Raw genomic sequence first — 21536 nt, forward strand, 5'->3', positions numbered from 1 at the left:
AAGCCGCCGACAAAGCTGTGCTTGGTCATTTCATCTGCCAGCTGTCATAAGCCAGAACATCTGTCAATGGGAGATTTCGCCGACTGCCATCTGCCAGGAGGTAAGTGGTACATGGTCTATATTTCATTCTTTTTTATAATTCAATCGATTATTGCCTAAGGCTGCTGGCAGGTGATTTTATGCCGCCCTTTCCTTAGTATGACGTCGCGTTGGCTTCTAATGATTTCGCAACCATAATTCCATAATAAGATTCAATAAATATATTAGAAAGCCGGCCTAACCACGTACCTTTTTAGTCATAAATCGCCCGCCGTAAGGAGTCAGTTTACATGGAACATTTTGTTTGTCGATATACTCCTCGGCACGGTCGTCATGAATGAAAAGATGAGACAGTTTCACTGTCAATTCGCCGTGCTGTCCGGAAGCTACCTCTGAGACTATTGAGAAAATGAAAAAACCATTTTGTCAATAATATTGGCTACTGTAATCGGATACAACTCAAGGAAAAACCACCAGGATCCCCTCAAAGGATACCCTTCAGCCAATATGGCATCGACCAATGTTTTGGAGCCGTTGTTGATAGTATTGACCAGAGGTGAACCCCATTTCAACCGTCACACTTTGCGTTTTAACGATTATCTTCGATGACCTAAGAAACGGTCTACACCTTTGGCCCTGAGGGGGCAGCGAAGAGGGTAAGTGTCGCAGAAATTCAAAAGCCGCATTTCCTTGGGTTGTATACCACTGTAAGTACATGTATGTATTTCAACATTTTTTTTCCTCGCCGCACTCGTTATGTGACCCTTAATTCAATGAGTGACCACTTTGAGCCATTAGAATTTGTATTTCCAATTATTTTATCATCTATATTTTTCTACCTAGATTTCTTGTATCTCTTTCAGCCGCTTATGTTATTTGTAGCCTGAGCATTTGAAGGCATATATTTCCAATATTTCGGGCTCAGCCACGTTCCATATCTTCAGAATATATTTGTTTCTAAATGGTGACTCCTTCTTCCTGCTGAACCTTGGCTTCCCTACGGCGTCCTATCCAAACCAGCATTCATTTAATTAAGTGACTATTTCTTCAGTAAATATATTGCATCGGTAATATAGTTTTGTAAAAGCGAGAGATGTTTTTGCAGAGCGTCGGCACCAGCTAGATAATTCCGACTTAAATTTACCTTTCGGCATATATTTGCCGCTGGGTTCTGCACGTATTCATATCAGTCAAGTGTTCTTGTTTTGTTTTGTTTTTAGGAGCTGTTCACGTATTTTTGCGCGGCCTTGCGGATCTCTGCGTTTTAGCAACCCAGATCCTACCTAAAAAAGTCGCTTCTTGAAACACTTGCGTTCACACGTCATTAAATTCGCGCTAAGGATGGTGAGCAATAAGCAATAAATTAAATGAGAATTATTGCGAATAAATTACCAGAGTGTACTCACTAAAATCGCACGGGCTTGTGTAAACAGGGCATTGGAGGTCCTGAGATTGCAGAAATGGCAACAGATTCTTCACTGTGCCATTATATATGCATTTTCCTTCTGAAAGCATGTAAAGCTGTAAAGTAATATTACGTTGGCTGGTTGCTAAGAAAATGTTGACGTTGTATCAGCAATCGTGTATTTGAAAATGTATGGGCCGCCACTATTTCGAATAGCTGTTTCTCTAAAGAAATTTGCAAAACTTTAACGTAGACTTCGTATAAGTACTGGTATTTTGCTAATCATCTGTATGCGGCTAATCTGCACTAGCCAGAACATAAACATCATGATCTTCAGAAACCACAGTCTATGACAGCGATATTTTGCAAGCGTCATGGCAAGTCCTATCACTTAGATTAGCAGCACAGCAGAGCGGCCATTTAAATAAACTCTCACACAATCAGCTTCCTAAGAAGGTATCATTATTTCGCTTCTACTAAAGCACTTAAGCATTTCTAATTGCACAGTCATATAAAACCTATATTATTGCGCTAATAAGAGCACAAACAGCTTTTAGGGGCTCACATTATCAAAGTGGGAAAAGAGCAGGGCACTGGGGTTGTGGATTGCACAGACCACAGTGTGTCCGGAATTGGAAAGTGACTTGAGCACTCGAACGCAGCGGAGCGCCGAGATACTGTCGAGTCCGCTGAAACAAAGATATGTTGACATTATCAGTCAAACAGCCTAATTTAAAACTTTATTTGTTTTATTTTATCTTACAATACTGCCAGCTACAATTAGCGAGCAAAAGCAGCAGTAGGCAGTGTACAAAGTGCATATGCAAGCATGCGCATGCGTGGTATACAGCAACACGGCAGGGCAAAGTTCTACGAAGTGTATTCTTAACAATGTGACTTGAAGCGCACTTCAATAAACCTTCAAACTTCAAAAAACCTTCAAAGACTAGCGCATGTGCCAAAGATGACACACGTGTTGGAAAGATTGATTGATTGATTGATTGATTGATTGATTGATTGATTGATTGATTGATTGATTGATTGATTGATTGATTGATTGATTGATTGATTGATTGATTGATTGATTGATTGATTGATTGATTGATTGATTGATTGATTGATTGATTGATTGATTGATTGACCGCGACCGATGGATCAATCCATCGATCGATCGCAAACAGCTAACTCAAAAAAGACGATGACTCAATGGACGGCATTCTTATTTCGGATCCCCGGTGGCTGACGCTGCCGTCTTCACCCAGTTCATGAGCTTCCGCTGACCTTCTGAGTCACTGGTGGTCAGTTCTGCCTCCCATTGCTCGAAAGACGCATGTGCAGCTTTTCGGTATGGTTGTTTACCACTACTGCCTCGCGAGGTGGGGAATAGTGTTGGCCAGTTACGGTACCAGGGAAATGTATCAGGGTACTGAACAAAGAAAAGCGAACTGCACGGTACAGTTTGGGACATCGTTTGTCTGGGTATCCAAAACAAAAAAATTCTTTAGAGCAAATTAAGACTGTTAATGTCTGATTATACGAAGGTATGAACACGACCGCAAAGCCACAAGAGCCTATTCACATTTCACCCTCTGGGATCCGGGAACCCCATTTGAAAACCACTGGCCATATTTGCATGCGCGGTGAAAAATCCTGCTTAATGCGTAGGCTCTTGTTCTTCAGTTTATTGCAGTTTCAGAATCTTGGCCTTGTCTCTACCGTCACTAAGTTTAAGAAGGTCAGCCGATCCTTCAAATGCCATCATCAAACAATATTCATTATCGTATCCTGGCCCCTTAATGTTTGTGGCCTAACTCTCTCTATGGAATAACGTTCCTGCGAGTGACTAGAGCAAACAGCAGAAAATCAGTAAACCTTATTTAACCTCCTCGGTTTAACCATAAATACCGTCATCGTGTGATTTTCTCATACCTTCCAACAGCCAACTTCCAAGGTAATTGCCTTTATTTTTAATTACCGTCTCTATACGTTTGTCACTATTTTACGCAAGTGAGAGAGTGAAATGAGCTACCACTGGCGAAGCAATGTTTACAGCATGTAAAAGTTACTGCAGAACCTGCGAGGTGGTTTACAGCTTTGGGGTTTCTCTAAATGTTGCACATTCTCAAGCAACCTTCAGGGCTTCATTATTTTGTGTGAACATTTTTAAGCTGTCTTGTAACTACGGTTACCGAGCACCAGCTACAAACCTGCTGGTGAGAGGTGAAAACATGAGTGATGGGACGTCTTACTAACCTTGTTGGCTCGTCGAGATATACAACAGGAGGATTAGCGACAAGTTCCTGTGAAATTGCCAGGCGTTTCTTCTCTCCTCCAGAAAGGCATTTCGTCAGTGTGTTGGCACAGTCGTTAAGACCCCACTGACTCATCATTTCGGCCACCTGTGTGGAAAGTACATGCGCAAAAAAAAGAAGACATTTACAAGAAATGTATGGTACTATAGGCGGATACCAGTTAAGAGAAAAAAGCGGCAAACAGACTTCACAGGACCCCCCTCCAGTCAATGCAATCGCTCCAAATGTGTGATGTCGCGGCACACACAGGAAAAGAAAAAAAAAAAAAAGACGTGTTCCCCGCACTCGCTCACGGTCTCGCGCACTTTTACCAAAATGGCCGCCACCGGTTGTCGCGTCCGTCCGTCAGTGTCGCCAAATATATGTGCACATAGTCCAACGTTAGTTCTGTGTACCGATATCCCAAGGTGGGATTCGGCGAAACGCGTTATTTTTGGGTTATGACAGGTATGAAGGCGAAAACGTTTAATGCCTCTTCATTGTCGACAGAAGGTTGTCAGCACAGGTGTCACGCTTTGAAGAGCGAGAGCTAAAATGAAAATAATAAACTTTGTCTCCACCGGGAATCGAACCTCCACCCCTTGGACCCCAGCCCGACGCTTTACCAACTGCGCCACGCCTCGCATTTTTCTTTTTTTTTATTGCCTGGCTGTGGCAAACGACATAACACGAAAGCAAACTCCGATCAAAACAGGAAAAAAGACCCAGGCAGTGTACATGAATGAATGTCATGATCAGAAAGCGTTAGACTGGCCTCGTCGCATTGAAACTCCCGCAGCGACAACAAAGGCTGTCGAATGGCTTTAAAGCCATTCGGGAGGTTCTGCAGCCACTTTTTTAATGGCAATAAACTACTCCATACTCTCTCGAAAATAAATTCGAGCAGGTCTTGCATCCTTATCACAGTGATAGCTTGCCATATTCTGGAGCGCCATATACAGTGGAGATCGTGAAACGCTCTTCAAAATTCCCCTTGTCTACCGTGAGGATGATAGCGGGATTCCGCGAGTGACAGATACTGCGCCTTTCCTTTCCTGTAAACGAATTATAGAACGCCGGTGAACTTTGATGCGTTCGATGAAATGCTGGTTGTGTTTGACAAGGGGCGCGCGATGTACAATTACGATAATTTATGACGTCACGAGGCGATTCATGTATATACGTCGCGTACATGCTGAATTTCAAGTTTTCCACTTTCCTCAGTTCTGCCGGGAGGTTTCGCATGGCACCTCCAACGAAACGCAGCCGCCGAGGTCGGGTTCGAGCCCGGCTACTCTGGCACAGTAGTCGGGCGTCTTACCACTGCACACCGTGCGTCGTCTCTTGCCTGCGTTTCGCGGGCGCTTCAGGGAGGGCGTTGTAACTTTTCCATCGTTTTCCTTCACCTCCTTTTTGACATCCATCACCGACCCCACGCTGACTACAAAAAGGTCCCTGACTACAGCTTACGTTTCTTCCACACTACACTCCTGGTGCTGATACCTCAAGCGAACATACGCATTTCGAATCATCTCCCGTCTAGAACTGCAGATGATGCGACCGCTCTTATTCTCGTACCACTTGCGAGGCGTAGACATTAACTCTCCACAATCTGGACCCGAGAAGGATGAAACGTATTCCGATGTCACCTCGTAGGACTTCATGGCGGAGAAGAGATGCAGTGAAGCGCACAACGAAGCTGTTTTGTGAAAAATCGATAGCGCTGAAATTCACCGTCAGAATTCGGCGTTTTAACTGTTGTACTCTGATGAGCAAACGACTATTGATCGAATTGAGTAAACGTGTGTATTTTTGTTCGAACTCCCGAAGTATTCAGGAACTATCTCCGCCGGGGTGGCGCAGTGGTTAAGGCGCTCGACTACTGTTCCCAAGGACGCGGGATAGAATCCCGGCCTCGGCGGCAGCTTTTCGATGGAGGCGAAAAGCAAGGCGCCCGTGTGCTGTGCGATGTCAGTGCACGTTAAAGAACCCCAGGTGGTCAAAATTTCCGGAGTCCTCCACTACGGCGTCTCTCATAGCCTGAGTTGCTTTGGGACGTTAAACCCCACAAACCAAACAATTCAGTAACTATTTGCCAGTACGGACTCCCTCGAAGAAACCACGTTCTAAGCGCTACTCGTAGATGCAGGGCGGTCATCCGCGACGTCATGGTATAGCTCGGCGGCTATTGGTTGGAGGGGGTCTTTGATAGCTGGATGCCGCTTTTTCTTAACCTGTTATCCTACTATAAAAAAATGGCTAAAATAAAGGGAGGGCAATAAAGCTTTTTAGGTGCTTTCCGAGAACTTCTTCCTAGTTCACATGTTCCAAAAAAGGAGGGCTGGTCACTAAATCTCGACGGCGACCCTCAAACCATGAGTAATCATCCTGGTTCGAAAAACAAAAAACATACTACGGCTCCCTCTTCTCTCTTTCCACTTTCACTCCCACCTTCATCCCTTCCCTTACGGCGCGGTTCAGATGTCCACAGAGCAAGTGTGACAGACACTGCGCCTTTTCCTTCCTGTGAACCAATTACTTACTTCGTGCTTTCAGATATACGTTGTAATTTTCTTTTCAGATTTCTATCACACTTTCCTGCGCTGCTAAGATCGAAATGTCACAGAATCCCCATGACAAACTCGTGCTCGGCTTACGTAAAATATTATTTTTCCACTTGCAAACGACATTGCAACGACATTATTTAAGTTACTTCATTCATTTTCATTTGCTAACCGCACCTTCTGCTGCATTGTCACAAATATTTCATTAGGTATGAATCACTGATCTATTTCAGCGGCGCTTTTTAAGACCGGTCTATTTATGTCTCACGTACAAATGCAAATTGTATGAATCGGATTAGGAGCTTAAACGTGCCTCGGCGCCCTCACCACAACGCTTAAAGCAAAAGCGTTGCTGACGGTAAATTCAGGTAATCATAGCCTCACTTCTATACCATGACTTATATCTAGAGATTAGATATTTTTGCTTTTATTTTATTGTTTTCAGACTCCTCGGACTTTTTTTCAGGGCTGATTTCATAAGGAAACTTCCTGGTCTTTTTTTTTTTTTTTTTTTCGAATAATATTTTCTGCTCAGACATTTGTAGCATTTTCAGTCAAATATGAGGTGTCCTTGAAGGTTAAAAGTGACGTATTTCCTTTATCGTTTATTCTAGAATAAGCACTCATATTACAGTATTTACTAAAAAAAATGAAGTTATTGAAAGATATTTTTGAGGGTAACTTGCAGAGTCTTAACTAGTACCAAAAATGTCGAAATAGAAAAACCGACTGTCAGAACAATGCTAGACTTCAGTTTAAATTTAGTTCTGAAGCCTTGATGGTAATATTTTATTTCTACTCTGTGCTAAACGCAATAACCGCGCATCATACATTGCGCATGTTGAGGCAATGGTGGATCTATTGCGTAACCATCGCAGAAGGTGTGCGATTTCACTTTTACGATCGCATGTGGTAAATCCATTCTTCTAAAGACTTGCCTGTAGGTGTAAAACCTACTCAAGCATGCGATGTCTCTATAAGGATGGTTATTCTAAGCATTTTAAGCACAAGCTTACGCAACTTGGCTGCGTGAAACCTACCGATCTGCGACGTAATGTCGAGTACGAGGATCAGTACCTCATAAAACCTCACTACCATGGTACCCAATTTAAAAGATACCGTTTCATTGCTATCCTGATGCAGGGTATGTTCCTAATTTTTTCTCATGTGACTTACCATGCCTCTGAATATCCAGCTAGTTGTCACGTGGACGCCAGAAATACTTTCCTTTCCTGGTTAAAACCGACACTGAGGAAACTAATCGGCGTTCGCTCATCGGTGTTTTGCGGTATAAACTGATACGTTGAACCCTTCATATATAACGCATGTCAGTTTCATTGGTATGAACTGCGGATCTTAGGCCTAGCTTGGACGCACATGTTTCTGAGGCTGTCTCGTCATGTGAAAAAATATCATTATGTATTAACTACATTTATACATCATTCTAAGCAATGAATGTGGAGGCCTAAAGGCTTATGAGCGAAGGAACAAGACTGCTGTTGATTGGCACCAGAACACTACTGCCTGCCGAGGATGCACTAGTCACGACCAGGCGCCGTCTTATTTTCTTCGCCTGGCGCCGCGCGATATCCGGGTTCCTGGCGCCACCCAGGAGGGCGCTACAAATGTACGGTAACCAAGTCCTTCCCGCGACACTTATACATAACATAAAGTGCATTATTTTGTAACCAGTATGCACGTCGTGGGTGCGTGTGCACTGCCTCCGCTCTGATCCGGCAACGTCTCAACTAAGATTAACCTCAGATACCAACGTTTTTGGTTTGGTTTGGTTTTGTTTGGTTTGTGGGGTTTAACGTCCCAAAGCGACTCAAGCTATGAGAGACGCCGTAGTGGAGGACTCCGGAAATTTCGACCACCGGGGTTCTTTACCGTGCACTGACATCGCAGAGCACACAGACGCCACTGCGTTTCGTTTTTGTTAGCAGTGATTCGAAAGTACACCTTTTGAAGTGACTGGAAGGTAAGAAGAGCCCTGGCCTGGCTTAATCAGTCTAGCACTACCCCTTTATAAATATTTACATCAAACGTGCACAGTCTTTTGAAAGGGCTTTATTTTTTCCATTTCCCGTAAGCGTCAGTTTCGGACTGTTTCCTTCACACCCCTTCCGTCTAACCGCTGAAATTGGGTGCTTATTTAGGATAATCTTCGTGTACACACACGCTTTCGTTTAGAATAATGCGCACTGGGAGTTTCCGGAGTCATGAAACGTGGGCACCTATCTTAAGGCTGCGGTTGGGTGCCTGAAGGCACGAAACAAATAGGGCCTTCTTTTTATTGCGAAAGCAATACTACTATAGATTTCGAGCCTTCAGCGTAGCCCTGCGGTAGCCACGTACATCTTACCCACGAGACGTTGTGACGTCAAACCCCACTTGACACTAGCGTGTGGGCTGGCAGGAGCTGCTAACTTAGGTCTCTCGTTTCATATGGGACGGTTATGTCCGAATCAGCCTGCTAGGACCCTGGCATTCACGTTACCCCTATAGGCCACTCGGCTTGGTTAAAGCGGGGGTTTATATGTGGACAGAGGAAGGAGAAAAAGAGAAGAAGAACGCTCGGTCACCCGCAGCTAATGCTTTCGCTCAATATTTGGTTCAGCAGCGTTGAACCCTTGTCATTTTTTTTCCATGGCTACAACTATGACACACCCCGGCAACATTAGCTGGAGCACAAAGCAAGCCTAGATGTTCAGTTGAGTTGAGTTGCTGTTAACTACTGGTGATATTAGCCGTCTGGTAAATAATTCTGCCGGCCATTGCTTTACTGTAGCGACGCTTACGAAGTAATTGTCTTTGGCACCTATCTGGATCGTAACTCAGCTGAACCGCCAGGTACACATACTCAAGTAAAGGACAACATACTTTGCCGCTCATTGTCGTACGCTGTTTTACAGGTAGTTCTACCCAGGCGTTATACTTGTGGCGCTACGTATATACCAGCATGTCACCTTGCATCAGCTCACATTCATTAAATATTAAAAGTGCATCATCCTCCTTCTCGCGTCCGTTTGTGACTGTACGTAGGCTAAACGGTTGACGGGTTCGTTACAAGCTGAACCACTCCGAGCAGGAACCCTTGAGTGCGTGGCTTTGCAGCCCAGCAGCAGGTCCTGATGGGCATCGTGCCCAGCGGGATCTCAGAGTGCGACAAGGACCGTGTATTGTTACAGTGCATCACCTCTTCCAGCTTCAGAATCATATCTGTTTCGAAGTGTTCCCGACAAAAGTGGCCCACCATATGTGTGTTGGCGCAACAAGAAGAGAGGGTGCGGCTGAGATAAACCTATACTAAGCCCCCGAGATGAAAATTCTCATGGCGCACTCACGAGGCGGGAAATATTTTTGTGTCCGATGGCAGGCAGGCGCAGCTCGATGCTCAGGGTGAGAGCCTCGCGTACCGTCAAATACTGCAGCAAGCAGTCCTCCTGCATGACATAGCAGCTCTGCATGTTGAACAACTTGGTGTCACGCACACATCCGTTGACGTGGACCTCGCCTTGATAGCCCTTGTCGCTGAAAGAAAATATCTCTTACCAACAACCATAGGACATGACCTGTGACTAAAAAATACTAATAATTCCAATGAAGCCAGAGCAGCGAGCTACAGAGAAGGAAACATAATGTAGCATTAAGAGACACAGGGGGAGCAGCGTAGACTAGGACGCAAACGAGAGCAATACTCTGGACAAAGCTCGGAGAGTTTGTTGACTTGGGCCTCAGAGCAAAGCTTTATAGCAGATGTCAAGGACAATCAAACCACCACCCGCCTCGGCCGCCGTGACTGTGGTGGGGTCAGATGTCCGCACAGATGCCAGAAGCAAACTTGCATAGCTCAGGGCTGACAATAAACGTGTTTCAATCAATCAATCAATCAGTAACATACCGGAATTCAAAGGAAGAGATGAGTTTAAGGACTTAAGTTCGTAATAAGCTGAATGTGTAAAGTCGATTACGGCGTTAGTCGGATAAGTGCTCAGTGGGTATTGCAAAGGAAAAGAAAACACGGATGGCAATTGCACGAGGTTAATAGGGAGATTAGGTCATAATGGAATTTGGGGACATAAAGCAGCTGCGACTGGCGTGCACGGGGCATGGTACACTGAGGCTTCTAAGAGCGCAGGTCTTGAGCGCCTCTTCCTGGTATGAGCGGCATTATCCTTCGAAGGGGCGGAACTGCAGCGTTGGCAACTTATGTTGACTGAAAATCTAAAATTACCACAGACAAACACCCAGAATATGGAAAAACGATCTCCAACCTCTAAACATTTAATGTCTTATGAATCTAATAAATTATAGAATCTCACTGAAATGAAACAAGTTTTTCTGTCCGAGATAGGATGAGGCCAGTTCATTAAGCGGTGGCTAATACAACTCGCTCGCTCGAAAATCCACCGGCGTAGTCAGTAACGCGTATCGGAAAACACTAGGGCTGCGTAAAAAAAATCTCCGTAAAACATAATTCGTGGTTCTAGTGATTGATGACTGATTGGTGCGTGATAGGCGATGACGAGTAAATGAAAGCATTATAATTGATTGATGAATTGAAGAATAGAAAAGCTTTAAAGAAAATTCATTGGTGTCATACTGCTCAGAACCAAACGTCAATGCTGAATGATGCTAATTAAAAAATTTTATACCATATAATTTAAAAATTATTACAAATTATATAAAAAAGCATAAAAATGTGTTCAACGGTGTTAAACTGCTGTGAAATGAAAGGGATCGTCTGCTGAGAATAAATATCGATTTATAATATTGGTTAATAAGAAACAATAAATTTTTACAAGCATGTACAAAGTAAAAAAAAAAATAGCATCCGTGTTTGTGAAACGCTATCGCATCATATCCTTATAATGGATCGAGTTTAAATGCCCATTAATTTCCCTGTTTGACATGTTTCCCCATTTTCTTCCTTCAGAAAGTTCAACAAATGAGGCTTCCTTCCATGTAGCTTGCGTTACAGGCTTCTCAGTAGGGAAATCATAGTACTTTACATGCCCATATTTTACTTGAAATCAGCTGTATATAGCTGTCACGAAATCGGCGCCCATTTTCATCAAGCCGGTACAGTGCTAGGCGCGCGCGGCATGGCGTGGAGAGCATGGAGAGAAAAGCCCCTTCCCCGCGCGGGAGAGCGCGTAGCTTTGTACGCGTTGCCGTGACCCTCTTTCCCATTGCCCGGGGAGGACGGTGGTTCATCGGCCTGGAATGTGCCAGGCCTTTCGAGAACTTTCTATGGGACCTGGCCAATGACGACGCGCGGCTCAACGGGAGGAGAAGAGGGAGCTATAACCAGCGAAGCTATGTGTGTGTGCGCGCTAGCTTTGACGCGTGCTAACAAACAGACGCGGCGCGCCCTATTTAAAGAGACCGCGCCGTTTGATGAGTCAGTCAGTCAATTCGTCAGTGTTCTGCGACGTGCTCGCCTCTGCTTCGGCTGGACTCCCGGGGATCACCCGCTGCTGGCAAGCCCACGGACTTTCAAGGGAGCGGCGCTCGTCTCGTATGGCGGCCACATCGTGACTCTTGAGGCGTCGGACTGCAACAGTGCCCGGTGAACAATTTGGTGTTTGTTTATGTACTCTCTCGTGTTTCATCTGTTGTAAAGCCTCTACGTTATTGGATACCTGTGTAATTGCATGCTTAGCGTTTGTATTCTGTGAACCTCTCGTCTGTGTATCTCAAGTGATCTTGTGTATTCCTTTGTATCGTCTCTTGCTGTGCATAAATTGTGTTTTGTTTGTTACTTCTGACTCCAATCCTTTCTCTAGTTTGAACCGGCGACCGCTGGGCACCAAACGACCACCCCCTTCTGTCACTACAAGGTAGTTGAATTCCGGCTGAGCTTGCCACGCAGGTCGAGGGCATCTCCTTTGCGACCGGAACAGCTACCCCCACTCACTCTAAGGGTGTCTGGGAGTGTGCGCACCGTTAAGGGCGCGTCGTTAATAATATCCCCCTAATTATTAACGGGTGACAATAGCACCGCGTATCTTTCGGCGTATACTACATTGTTTTCTGTTTCCGGTAGACCTACATGTTTTTAAGCTACCGTTCCAAGAGTTCTCATTGGTGGAATTGCACCACGTAATGATAAATAAAAGTATGGAGTGAGGGCTAAACCAGCTATGCGTTGCAAGCAACTCAATGTTTCCCGTTTACTTTCACACGACAGCGCAAGTCATTGCTGTGTATAAAAGGTGGAAGGGCCTATTTACCGCTTAGATGGGAATTAAGTCACGCTTCAACAAAACAATGCTTGGCATTGCGTAAGATGCTCTTACATGCTGCAGACAACGGAGGGGCGCCTGTATAGAAGGTCTCTTTGCTATGTGACTGTCTAAATCCTATTTTCATGGCTATACCGGCAACCTACAACTAGTTCATCTACAGCCTCCACAGTGACAGCTGTAAGATGGTGGATGATTCCTAAGACCTTTCACGCAGTTTTGCGAGCGGCTGATGAGCAAATAACGCGTGAAGGCAGAGGTCGTAGATAAACCCTTGCCGAGATCGCGCACGGCGCATCACAGTGTCTGACAGCCATAATTGAATGCCTTATCGACATTCGCTCTTAGTGTTTCGGCAGTCAATCATAATATTACGTGAACAGACTGCGACAAAAATGCCTCCCAAAAAGCTCGAGCTAAACTTAGCGTCAGCGCTTACTCCAAGCACGGCCAGTCGCGAGGGGACCGAGCCTGCGCTTCTCCCCTCGAAGCCGGCCGTAGCCTCATGTAGAGGCAGTCATGGTCGAAGAGCGAGGGGAAGAGCGGTGACGCTGTTCTAGTGGCGCTGGAGGAGGAAAGATGAGATGGGGCGCTGTTCATCGTGGTTACATATGGTTACAGGGATTGCAATAGACTCGTGGCCGCGGTGATCGGCTCCGGCAACGTATCACGCTCCATAGCAGAGGCCACGCGTTCATTGAGGAGTTGAAATTGATGCGGGTCGTGCGCGCTCTTACCGGAGAAGAGGGGGTAGCGCCCACCAAGATACAAATAAACGCGCAAATACACGTCCCGGCGTTCGACCAATGGAAGGTCGAAAGTCTTGGAAAGGAGCAGGGAAGGAGGCAGGCGGCAAGTTTCACATGATCGCATTACATTTGTTTATTGAGAGGCAGATATGGCAATGTAGCCGAGAGGATGAAGAAGAGAAATTTTGGGAAAGCGATACTAACGGAGTCTGCCATGCTCCCCTTGTGGCGCCAGCTTCGATAGGACCGGCTAGCAGAGCTGCACCGCCGCCTTCGGCACTGCGTTTTCCGCATGCAGTCGCTAATACTTAATATACATCGATAGCTGCGCTCAAATGTAGCATTACTCAGCAATGTCCTTGTAGGCTAGTTTTTTTTCCATACCCGAGAAATGGTGATGAGAGTCTCCACCGAGCTGCTCGTACCGTACAAATTTGTGCGATGATAAATAAATTTGTCACTGTTTACAATGCATGTATTATATAGTACGGCAGAAAACAAAACACGGAACACAAAGCGACAATTACTCACTAGAGGCCGGAAAGGATGTTCAGCAGCGTGCTTTTTCCGGCTCCTGACGGTCCCATAATAGCGGTGAGCATTCCCGGGGTCGTCCGTCCATACAGGCGAGTAAGCAGTGTTTTCTTCCCTGTAAGTCACACGTAGTTTTGTATACTTATAGGAATATACATGAGCTCATTGGTAACAATGTCCTTGAACTACTGAAATGGTATATGGGGCTTAACGTATTGCAGCGAAAATTAAGTTTATAGGTCATGCCTTAGTTCCGGAATAATTTAGGCCACCTAAGTTTCTCTAACATGGCATCACATCGAACAGCGCCTGGGCGTTATCCCCCAAATGCCAACACAAATATACAGACAGAAAAAAGCTTATTCAGGCGTTCCATCAATAGCCACACTAAAACCTTTTGTTTAAGCTTCGTCATAACGTTGATCACCACATTGCGGCGCTCAGTGCTCTTGGAATATAACGCGTTTATAACTCTTCATTGGATCCATGAACTGAAACCTGGCGGTCACACTGGGTTTAAACTGACATTGACAGGCTGTCTTGACTTCCGTGGCAATGATATGCAGAGTGGTTAAAGTTGCAAACTCTCAGATCTTTGATAAATGCATTAGCGCTTGGCAGCGAATTCACTGAAACAATGTCCATGCGAAAAATGACGTCGTCACAGTGGCTAGTACGGGATTATTTATGCGAATGGGCAAGCGCACAGTAAAACCCTCCGTTTCCATCACGGTGTTTTAGGTTTCATTCAGTGATTGTCTTCAACTACAAATTCAGACCAGCCTAGAGGTGAGAACAAGACGTTCATGCATTTAACAGTATGATGACGCTCATCACGTGATGGACGCAGAATGAATAAAACATAAACGAAAAATAGTAACGAACCACGAAAATAATTCGAACCCAAGGCGAAGCTCGCAGGTCAGCTCCCTCAGTCGCTGCATTAGGCAACAAGGCTATCACCACAATTTTTTTTTTATATGTTCCATAGGAGAACTTCCGAAATAGATAAACCCAACACTTGGTACCTCAAACCATCGCGCTGCATGATGCGAGCCGCCATACACCTGCCAATCCTCACCATCACCAATGTCAAAATGATGGGACATAAAAAGATATGTAAGGTTGCTCATTTTTAGTTTTATATTTTGTTTTCAAATTTGGAGGGTAACAATCGGGGGTGCTATTTTTCGACCTGATAATATCGGAGAAAATGATTTTTTTCATGAAAGCATTCCAAAGTTTGGGTTTCTTCTTTTTCGGTCTAAACTTAAAAGCTATTACAATTTATTCGATTTAATTTTAATCGATATCAATTAGGGCTGTGCTTTAAGGCTGATTGGTAAGTGGTCAAAAATTGGAGTTCTCAAGAAAATATCCTGGAATTGTGTGTTTCTTTCGTAATTAATTTTGGCAATTAAACTGGCAATAAAGAGTTTGGGACATTAAACATTTTATTCACACAAGCTGGTTATCGACTTTACAAGTCCTTGATAGTATACAGAATCATCTGCGAGTGCAACATTTCGATTCCCATACGAGACCTGCCCCTTCTTTGGAGGCATCTAAGTTGAGAGAATGTTCTCCCAACATCGCAGCTACCATTACGGCCAGGTACAACGATGTCATTTGCTAGCCCAGTATTGTGACCGCCGTTTCTTCATAATTCATGGAATAACGCAAACTTGGCGCAAGTGATCATTAGAACTAACCCTATAAAAGATTCGGGTTCGTACCCTATTGGCCTAACCTAAATCCTTAGGATTTGTCTAAATTAAGAGCGGCACGTCATACCTCGCAAAACGACAAATGTAAAACCTTAAGCACACTCTTTTTCTCAAAACGAAAAAAGGCGATGTCATTACATAGGCCAAAATCTTAATTTCACATTTAGCTAGGGTGAAACACAGATAACTGACGTGTTATTAAGCTGAGAAAAGAGAGTCTAGAGTATAAAGTAACAGTCAGCATGTGACAACCTTGGAGAACAGATAATTTCAGTAGAACAGGTTTGATTACCGCCTGATTAACTAGTATAGGACAGACTTATGTTCTTGATCTATCAATGGGTACAATAAGAACGAACAGCAATCGCGCCTCGTCTCAGAGCCAGCCATGGACGCCAGCGGCGATGAAGATGCGCGTAGCGCGTCGTACAGATGCCAGTTGAATCGGGCCACGAAAGAGTTCTGCTAAGCATAACCATGCTGCGAAGCTGTCGCTGAATACCATGTTTAACTACGCTAAACCTATATATATATGTATATATATATATATATATATATATATATATATATATATATATATATATATATATATATATATATATATATATATATATATATATATATATATTCTTTCTACATTCTTCTCTCTACATTCCTTGATAAAGGCCGGACCCCGGCCGAAACGTCGGATTAAAGTGTTGTTTTTTCCACCGTGTGTCACCTACTTCAAGTTTATGACCTACCGGACCCATTTGAGCTTCAACCCCCTCCCTATATATATATATACAGGGTTTTGAATATTTGGGGGCTGGGATTTAAAACATTCCTATGCAAAATCTACCACCCCATTCGAGCTGAAATAACGTTCACAAAGTAGCAAAATATCGTCTACGTTATCTGATAAGTGATTCAACATCGGTACTTGCCTAGATTTTCCGAAATCGAGAAAAAACTGCTCTCGGCAGCGTGCACAATTTTCGCTGGAGAGAGTCGAAAAGCTACTTTGACATGACGCGTCATCTATCGAGCAGTGAGACAAGCTCCATCCCGGCCGTTGGCGCGCTTGCCTCGCTGCCCGACAGATGACGCACCATGTCAAAATAGCTTTTCGACTCTCTTCTGCGAAAATTGTGCACGCTGCCGAGGGCAGTTTTTTCTCGATTTCGGAAAATCTAGGCAAATACCGATGTTGAATCACTTATCAGATAACGTAGACGACAGTTTGCTACTTTGTGAACGTTATTTCAGCTCGAATGGGGCAGTAGATTTTGCATAGGAATTTTTTAAATCCCAGCCCCCAAATATTCAAAACCCTATATATATATATATATATATATATATATATATATATATATATATATATATATATATATATATATATATATATATATATATATATATATATATATATATATATAGTGCTCTACACGTCGTTAGAGGGCTATTTGCCCACCGTCTACGCTTCCGCGGCCCCCATTAGGAGCCTTATTCCACATACCACATTAGGGCGGTAATTAAACCAATCATCTCACGCAAATTTGTGTGCTAAGCCACTAAGCTTATGTCTACATTTATCTTTCTACGTATGTTCCGTGTGCAACCACATATTTACGAGTTAGCTTTTACAATCAATCAAACAGCGACATCATGTGTTACGCCTCACGGCGAAGTCTTGCATACTTACCTTCAGCGGTTTGAACGGAAAAGGTGATGTCCTTCCATTCTACGGTGACAGCGGCGCACACCCGGGGTTGCAGCGTCTCGCTATCATTGGAAAGAACGTCCAAGCCCACAAAGTCCCTTCCAGTGTGCTCCGAAAACTCATACTTTGCTCCCAACCTGAAATAATTTCCCGTTACGACCACCCGAGACTTCCAAATTCAAGTCAGAAATCTAGCAACGCATTGGCATTTCATCATTTGGCTACCCCCTTAATAATGTTTCAATTTGTTTGTTAAAACCTGAGCTTCTTGCAGACGCGATCTGCAGCCTAACTTCCCTGGAACTGTGTGCGCCAGTCGTTTGTCAACTATGTGATACTCGTGGACCGGCGAGTACCATGGCCTAGAATCAATCGTCGCTGGTATAAGAAGTCACAAGACTGGCACGGCAACAGCAATCTCTGAAAGTGTCAAGACATGCAGAAGTGACCGTACTTACGCATGAAAATGTTCGATAAACGTCGTTTAGATAGTTATTGGTCCTTAAATAATTTTCTGCGACAGACCGGCCATCGCTTTAATGTCTGCTTCAAGGGCTTACACGGCATCATAAAGTTTACAAATCAGTAAAGCTGTAAACGTCCCGGGTACTTTAATATAACCGCCCTTTGCTCAGGTCAATTCTTGAAAGCTAAGCCAGTCCATATTTTTGCGCGTAGCAAGTGAAGCTGAATACACACGGGTTAAAAAATCGTCATTGCAAACACAGCAATACTCTTGATCACGATGTTCAGGTCTATGGCACTTCGCAGTGTTCGTTGGATAGGTTCAGTCTCTACATCTGTCATCATCAGCGCTATTGTCTCACCGAGTCAATCTGACACCAACAAGAGCTCCACGCTGTTATTGCGCTCGTCATATCTACTGCTGCAAAATGAAAGAACGGCTGGGAGAATTCTAGAGCTACAAATATGATGCAAGAGCCTCTTATATTATAGGATGAAGAAATAGACCTCCACGGCTGGCGCTCGGAAATTGCACCAGGGATCTGGCGTCTTCTCCACTGTCGAGAGGGCATCTATACCTTTCATATTGGCGCGAACCATTCAGATGTTTATTTGTTCTCTTTCGACAACCCCTGCCGGGGTGGCGCAGTGGTTACGGCGCTCAACCACTGTTCCCCAAGGATGTGGGATCGAATCCGGACCTCGGCGGCCGCTTTTCCATGGAGGCGAAAAGCAAGTTGCCCGTGTGCTGTGCGATGTCAGTGCACGTTAAAGAACCCCAATTGGTTGAAATTTCCGATGTTCTCCCCCCCCCCCCCCCACACACACACACTACGGTGTCTCTCATAACCTTAGTCGCTTTGGGACGTTAAACCCCCCCCCCCCCCCCCCCAAAAAAAAAAAAAACAAAAAAAAAAAACATCTTTAACCAGCCGCAGGCATGAGGCCGTATCATTGTGAATCTAGCGCGAAAATCACTTCTGTATTCTTTTTTTGTTCATGCTCGTTGCCGCGAGACGCGGCTTCATCATTTCCTTTGTTGCGGCAGATGATTCGCGATGTATATCAAAGGATTCTAGCAACGCACTTGTATTTCTACAATGTCCTCGGTTATGCTAGTCACTGTTCGCGGTTTTATCTAGATATTTCTACGCCACTTTTAAATTGAGCGCTGACGAGTGAAACGGGTATTCTTTCTTCGACGACCGCTTTGTTGCTATCTCCGCCGACGAGTTATTCAGTTCTTTTGCGGACGCAAGTCAGCCCAATAAAGAGTTGATTCCCGTGAACATCGCCTCCTCATTTGTGGCCAATGGCATTGTCCCCATCAAGTGACAATATTTTTGATCGCAAAATTAATTATTTGTGTTAACGTCCCTCAAAAGAGGCGAGAGCACGCGAAATGGGATAAAGTAATCATCTGCCAGTTACATCAAAATTTAGCCTAGCGCTTACGGATTCTTGCATATCCGTAAAATAAAGGTACACTGTCAAGTACTCACTCAGATTCCATCCTCTGAGGCGCTTGGCTCGCTCGCGTGGCCACTTTTCTCGCAAACTGGCAGACCCACGCAGGCACGTCGGTTCCAGATGCTGCTCCGGCGTGAGTGAAGATATCGCGCTTGGCGTCACTCTCCTTCAAAACTTGTGCATGTCTTCGCAAGCTCACCAAATTTGCCTCAGGCGCGGTGCCGATAGCTCGAAGGCGATAACGGTTTTCACGTTACGACATTTGAGCGAGTTCCCGCTATAGAGACAGGCACTACTGGCAGCAGTCCTTCCGGCTTCGAGTGTTCATTTCTTTTTCCGAACACAAATGGGACTAATTCGAAATGAAATAAACCAATAAAAGAATCAGACGCCATAATGTATGCTGGAAAAAATTATTATCACTGGTTCACTGTTAAACAGACAGGCTCTAACGAGACACCAACTTTCCAAGCTTAACGGAATTTAACTGATCGATACCAAATGTATTTCTGAAATGGAGTTCTGCAGTGAGTTTCTGCAATCCATTTTTGAATGCTACTCACGCTGTAACATAACACTTATCAAAACGATACATCGTGAACACCGGCCCGACTAAAGTGGCAAAGCTCTCTCTTGAAGTGAGCGCTTTTTTCTTTTTTCTTTTTTATGCTCATGATGGTTTAAGACAGCACATGTAGAGCTTACTCACCTGGGAGACATGCAACCACGCTAATGTTGAGAGGCTTTTCCACCACTTCTCTTAAAAGCACTGGGAAATCTATCCTTAGATGTCAGTAACACATGGGGTTGCGCGTAATATAGTCAAGCCTTGTGGTTGTACTCACTCCACGCGATCGTTTCGACGAAGACGCTGATGTTGTGCCGAGAGTGTCGAGTGTGCGAAAGACGATGCGGAGAGTAACATGTCTTCAGCCCTAGGTGCTGTCCTTGTACTGATGTAAGCAGTTTTCTTTTTTCGACACCTACGTCGTCTCGTCGACAACGCAGACGACCGCTCGCGATCGCGTCTACGTCATTGCTTTTGGCCTATCAACACTTGCATCAGTTGACGCTGCTCGCGGGAACTCCTAACGGTGGCGAGCCTCCCTACAGAGCACGAAACTATAACCTGCCAAATCGAGCTGTAACGCGAGCATGGGCACGACTTGTGCGATGGCATGTGGCTGTGGAGCTACCAAGGTAGATATGCCACTCCGGGACACAAGTGGCGTTGCTGAAAGCACTGGCTGTAAAATAGTGCTGCACTTGCCATATTCTTCCAACATAAACACATTTGTGTGCTCAGCAACTTGTCTAATTCAGCTTTTGCGTGAAGGCGGGACTTCGGTGAGGCGTTGGCTCTTTGCTATAAGCAAAGAAAAAAAAAAAGCGCGAAAAAGAGAGGACAAGCGATAAGACAATACAGCGCCCGTCCATAGTCGCGCGTTCTTTCTCTTGACCTTGTTCTTTCCCGCTGCGTTTTCTGTTTGGCGTGGAACCTGAATAAAATTTTATAGCAGCAGTACTTCCAAGCGAAAACTCCCCACTAAAAAGAAATTATGTCGGCTACTGATTATTGGTAGCGCGAATAATGGGCTCTTTCTGGCTTACCGCGTGCTTTGCCGGCTATCAATTTGCAAACTATTATTTTGCTTCTGTTCAAAATTCAATAATGCGTTTTTCAAGAAGAGTTCCTTGAAGGTGCCTGCGTGGCCTACGGGTATATAACTGTGGATTTAAGGGTCCTAGAAGACTGTCACCAATATCCAGTATCCAGCTCTCATCTCATTTGCAAAGCTTGAGTTGGCAGCACCTGTCAAATCAGCAGGCGCTCGAAGTTTGAGGAACACAGAGAAATTATGCACAGGACCTTCTTTGAGGCTGCGAGGAGATGTATGAGAAACCTGTCGTCCCCTTAAAAGCCAGCTCAAAAAGAACAAAGAAAAACCGCTATGCTTTGCGTATAGCGTACATAGTTTCGATTAATTGATTAACGTGGAATTCTCAAACATTGATGCAGCTGGCCTCTAATACCATCTTGCTGGTCCATCCCTCATTGGTACGTCCTTCGTGCAACTTTTAAGAAGGAATAGACAAATGAATAAGTAAAATAAAGTTACATCCATGATCGAGCGACAGCTGCACGATATAATTTCGGATTCTACTCGTCTAAACCTTTTCAACGAGATATGATAACTATCGAGAAAAACGTTTATTTTTCAATCCCAGTCAAATATTTAAAAGGCAATGATCTGCAATCAGTGTAGCGCAATTGTACTTGATATGAGCTATCCAACGATATATGACTTGATGCCGTAGCATATATGAAGTTTATGTTG

The 21536-nt window shown here is 44.4% G+C and overlaps 1 protein-coding gene across 1 annotated transcript; it reads right to left on the minus strand.

The window, feature by feature from the left end:
- Positions 1–276: 276 nt before the first annotated feature.
- LOC146185242 (ATP-binding cassette sub-family G member 1-like) lies at positions 277–19917 on the minus strand. Its single transcript, XM_084607779.1, has 8 exons — positions 19907–19917; positions 17237–17399; positions 13831–13943; positions 9647–9833; positions 3698–3843; positions 2010–2133; positions 1446–1560; positions 277–437 (listed from the first exon to the last, which is right to left on the minus strand). The coding sequence occupies exons 1-8, from the start codon at positions 19915–19917 to the stop codon at positions 277–279; spliced, it is 1020 nt and encodes a 339-aa protein (XP_084463905.1).
- Between the last annotated feature and the right edge of the window lie 1619 nt (positions 19918–21536).

The sequence above is a fragment of the Amblyomma maculatum genome, chromosome 6 (genome assembly GCF_055883805.1).
Source record: "Amblyomma maculatum isolate TAMU_Amacu chromosome 6, ASM5588380v1, whole genome shotgun sequence".
NCBI classification, from domain to species: Eukaryota; Metazoa; Arthropoda; class Arachnida; order Ixodida; family Ixodidae; genus Amblyomma; species Amblyomma maculatum.